This window comes from Euprymna scolopes, chromosome 24, assembly GCF_053919585.1.
Source record: "Euprymna scolopes isolate OS-2025 chromosome 24, ASM5391958v1, whole genome shotgun sequence".
NCBI classification, from domain to species: domain Eukaryota; kingdom Metazoa; phylum Mollusca; class Cephalopoda; order Sepiida; family Sepiolidae; genus Euprymna; species Euprymna scolopes.
In genome coordinates this window covers 58,755,426-58,759,858 of record NC_136505.1, presented here as the reverse complement: position 1 = coordinate 58,759,858, position 4,433 = coordinate 58,755,426, and the positions used below count along the sequence as shown (strand labels likewise).

At 30.7% G+C, this 4,433-nt stretch overlaps 1 protein-coding gene across 6 annotated transcripts in view; it reads left to right on the top strand.

Moving 5' to 3' along the window:
- Positions 1-4,128, top strand: part of LOC145246736 (sialin-like) — a 254,509-nt gene extending 250,381 nt beyond the window's left edge. For all 6 annotated transcript variants that reach the window (XR_013863157.1, XR_013863158.1, XM_080108493.1 and 3 more), the window contains exon 13: positions 3,289-4,128. Coding sequence is in view for 4 of the 6 variants with exons in the window: in XM_080108493.1 (XP_079964619.1) it covers positions 3,289-3,339 (51 nt within the window). In the remaining 2 variants the exon portion in view is untranslated. The remainder of the gene's footprint in view (positions 1-3,288) is intronic.
- Positions 4,129-4,433: the final 305 nt, after the last annotated feature.

The window sequence follows — 4,433 nt, the reverse complement described above, 5'->3', positions numbered from 1 at the left end:
AAACAGTTTACGATTTAAACATTATATCATTTCATGTATATTTTTAAGTGGGCTGTGGTTATAATGTCAGTCCCGGAAATAGTTGAAACAGTTTACGATTTAAACATTACTTTATTTCATGTATATATATATATATATATATATATATATATATATATATATGAAGTCATTCCAGGGATTGGATGAGATAAGCGCAAATATATACCAGCAGAATACCCAGCGTCGCCCAGAATTGAATGAAATAGGAGGAAAACATATAATAGCAGAATACCCAGCGCCGCCTAGTATCGAATGAGATCGATGGAAGATATATACTAGTAGAATACGCAGCGTCATCCGGGATTGGATCAGATAGGTTGAACATATATACTATGAGAATACCCAGAATGGATTGATATGTTTGTAATGAAATAATCAGCCCAGGCAATATATTAAATTTATTAGTTTAGTAAGGGGGCGATAATGTGGGTTAAAATAATAAAAAATTATTGTCGAAATTAGTAACATATCCAAGAATCATGAAAAATGATAAAATGCGAGTTAATTTATTGTATCTGTTTGTAATGAAATAATCAGCTCAGGCAATATATCAAAGTTATTATTTTAGCAAGGAGGGGGCGATAATGTGGTTTAAAATTATGAAAAATGATTGTCAAAATTAGTAATATATTCAAGATGTGTTTGTAATGAAATAATAAGCCCAGATAATATATAAAATTTGTTATTTTAGTAAGGGGGCGATAATGTGCGTTTAAATTATGAAAAATGATTGTCGAAATTAGAAGCATATACAAGAATTATGAAAAATGATGAAATGTGAGTAAATTGATTGATCTGTTTGTAATGAAATAATCAGCCCAGGCAATATATCAAAGTTATTATTTTAGCAAGGAGGGGGCGATAATGTGATTTAAAATTATGAAAAATGATTGTCGAAATTAGTAATATATCCAAGAATTTTAAAGATGGTATAATGTGGGTTAATGGAGTGGTGTGTTTTTAATGAAATAATCAGCCTAGACAATATATTTAGCACCATATCCAAGAACTATGAAAAATGATAAAATGTGTATGAATTGATTAGTGTGTTTGTAATGAAATAATAAGCCTAGATAATATATCAAACTTGTTATTGTAGTAAGGGGGCGATAATGTTGGTTTAAATTATGAAAAATGATTGTCGAAATTAGTAACATATCCAAGAATCATGAAAAATGATGAAATAGGAGTTAATGGATTAGTGTGTTTATAATGAAATAATCAGCCCATATGTTAGTATTTTGGTAAGGTTGGGCGATAATGTGGGTTAAAATTATGAAAAATGATTGTCGAAATTAGTAACATATCCAAGAATCATTAAAAATGATGAAATAGGAGTTAATGGATTAGTATGTTTATAATGAAATAATCAGCCCATATATTAGTATTTTGGTAAGGTTGGGCGATAATGTGGGTTAAAATTATGAAAAATGATTGTCGAAATTAGTAACATATCCAAGAATTATGAAAAATGATGAAATGTGAGTTAATTGAATGGTGTGTTTGTAATGAAATAATCAGCCCAGACAATATATCAAAGTTATTATTTTAGTAAGGGACGATACAGTTTTAACAAAAGGGCTAGAATAATATGGTGGTGTCTTCATTCATGCTGAACGCCCACAGAATGACCAGCAGCAATATATTAAATATGAAAGATGCCGCTGTGGAATTTCCACAGGTCCCACTAGTATATATAATTTTTTTTTTAGTTCTTTGTCTCTTCCAGTTTGGCTGGCTTAGTACCTGCAAACTGTGTTGGAATGTATATGCATGTGTGCATGCATGTATATTTGTATATATGTGTACCTATGCATTTATGCTTTTGCATGTGTGTGTGTGCTTATGCTTGTATGCATGTGCATGTACTTATGTATATGTGTGTAGTTTTTAGTTTATGCCTTCTAGCAGAGTGTGTGGATGCCGGCCAATCTCTCTCTGCTTTATCTCCCCTTTAATTGTTAAAATCTATTACAACTTTAAATTTTGTACTTTCCCTCTATCCATCATATAATTTATATACTTACTTTTCTTTGATAATTGCCCTCCTCACTACTTAAATCCATGTTGATTAATTAAATACACTTCCAATTTAGTTACATCTTTATAATAAGCTCACAGCTTCTAATTTAGAAGTAATATTAATTATAACTACCCAATGCATTCAATATAATCAGCCTTGATCCTGTGACCCCTGTGATAATTTCACCATAACGTTAGTATCTGTCTAGGTCATTTTGACCCCCTTTTTGCCCTAAAAATTGTATTACCATAACGTCATTTTGTCTGAGTTATTGTGACATTGTCTTTTCTGTTCTAAAAATAGTTCAGTCACCCTTGATTTTTATTCCTTTTAGTTTTAGTTTAATATTGGCCTCGACAGCATGTTAAAACTCTCCATTTCGTCACTCGCCCAACAATTTCTCATTCATTTTATAAAAATACTTCGGACTCACTTTTCCTCCTTAAACCCATTCATACAGAATTCTATCTTTTGGATTACTTCGGAACATCTTCAATTAACGGGATGTCTTTAGAGTCTTCCTTTTTACTAACAATTTGGATTTTACTGTCTTTGGATTTTCCACTCGTCATTGATTTGAACATCCATTCACGTGAAATTATCTTTCATTTTCCCCCACTTTTCTTTATTTTCACACTAGTATGATCTACTTCATACTTGCGGTTTTATTAAATACTTTACAAGCAAAATCTTATTCCGCATTTTGCTAACTCCTCTCCTCTGATCTAAAAGAAAGTATTTCTGTCGAGACTCTGTGGATTAAGGACAATCCATTTTATTTGTGTTTCCTTTCCAAAAATAAATATCATTTTAACTCTTGTTAAAGTGTTTTTTAACATATTTTATTAAATTCTTGTACTTAAATATATATTGAAAATATATTTCCATCATGCGCACGTCTTTTCATTACGTCTCCTGTTTTGCGTCGACCACATCTTCTCTTTATAGGGCCGCTGATTCATTAATTTGCAAATTAATGCATATCTAACTGCATTATATTGCCTTTGGTAACATTTATTTGTTATATATTTTACTTTTGTTTTACTACTTTTTCTAATCACTGTGGATTGTAAAACAAACTCCGTTTTGTTTTTCTCTAATGGAACTCTTCTGAAAATGAAAACAAAAAAATACTTCAGATTAGTTAACTAGTGCGTGTTAAGTTAAAGTGCACTTTATTGTAATACCATTATTTTAATTCCATTTTCTTTTTCTCTCTTTTGCAGAGTTGTTGTTCATGTTGTCGAAGAGGAAAGAAAGCTGAATATTCATTATAAAGAAACCTGAAAGGACAGCCTCTTTGTTATACTCTTGTACAGTCGATATATTTATATATAAAATAGTTTGTTTGTCTGTGTTCTCTAAAAAAAATGAATATGGTCGCACAGCATACTGTGGTGAATCAGATTATTTTCCACAAAAAGCATATAATGATGTGCAAAAGAATTTTTTGATATAAAGTGGGTGGAGTACCAACGCCGAGGGGACCCTCTAGCCCTGACCCTTTAATTGGACTGTAACACCATTTTTCTCGGCCCCGAAATTCAGTTGTGTAAATTCTATTTTCAGTCATAATTATGATAATAATGTTTAAATCGTTTGCTATTTGTGATAGTGTTCAAAAGGCTAAATAAAATTCTCCCAAGCAGTACTTCCTCCCATTTCACCAAAGGAAAGGAGGAGTGCTGACAAGAATAAAATCGTTTCTGTGGCTACCCCGTCCGCCATGTTTTATTCTAAAAATGTTAATTGATTCTCAAATGAAATGCAAAGATCCTAAATTGTATGGAGTGCTGAGTGCTTGATCAAGGTGGGTATTTGCAAAAATAAATAAGTCCGTCTACAATTGTCTCAGAAAAGTCTAGATCTTTTACATGCATCGTTATATATTTAACGAAATTGAATGATGTTAAATTTTCAAAAGAAAAATATTTTGCATTTTAAGCTGTTTGTAAATAAAAATTTTATTCTGATGGATTACGTTTATGAAATAAAATTAAATGCATTTTTTGTCAATGTACAAATTTGAAATTAAAAATATTTAAAAAAATAAAATGATAAATGTATATTTTATTTTTTATTTTATTTATTTATTTATTTATTTTTTAATAGCCCAGAATATTAAAATTTAAGAGTACTTGCCTATATTAGGGATCTTTTAAACTAATGCATTTCAGGTGAAAACATTTTTACGAACTTAACGCTACACACATTTAGGCGCATAGACCCAATACGTTGTAGTAGAGTATGTCGCAAGGAACATAGGACAAGTAATAACTCGACTTCTTTTTTTTTTTTTGTAATTTTTCCTCATTCTCTTGTCACGCCTGACGTCTCACCACGGCTGTGACGCTATCCATGTCTTTAACAT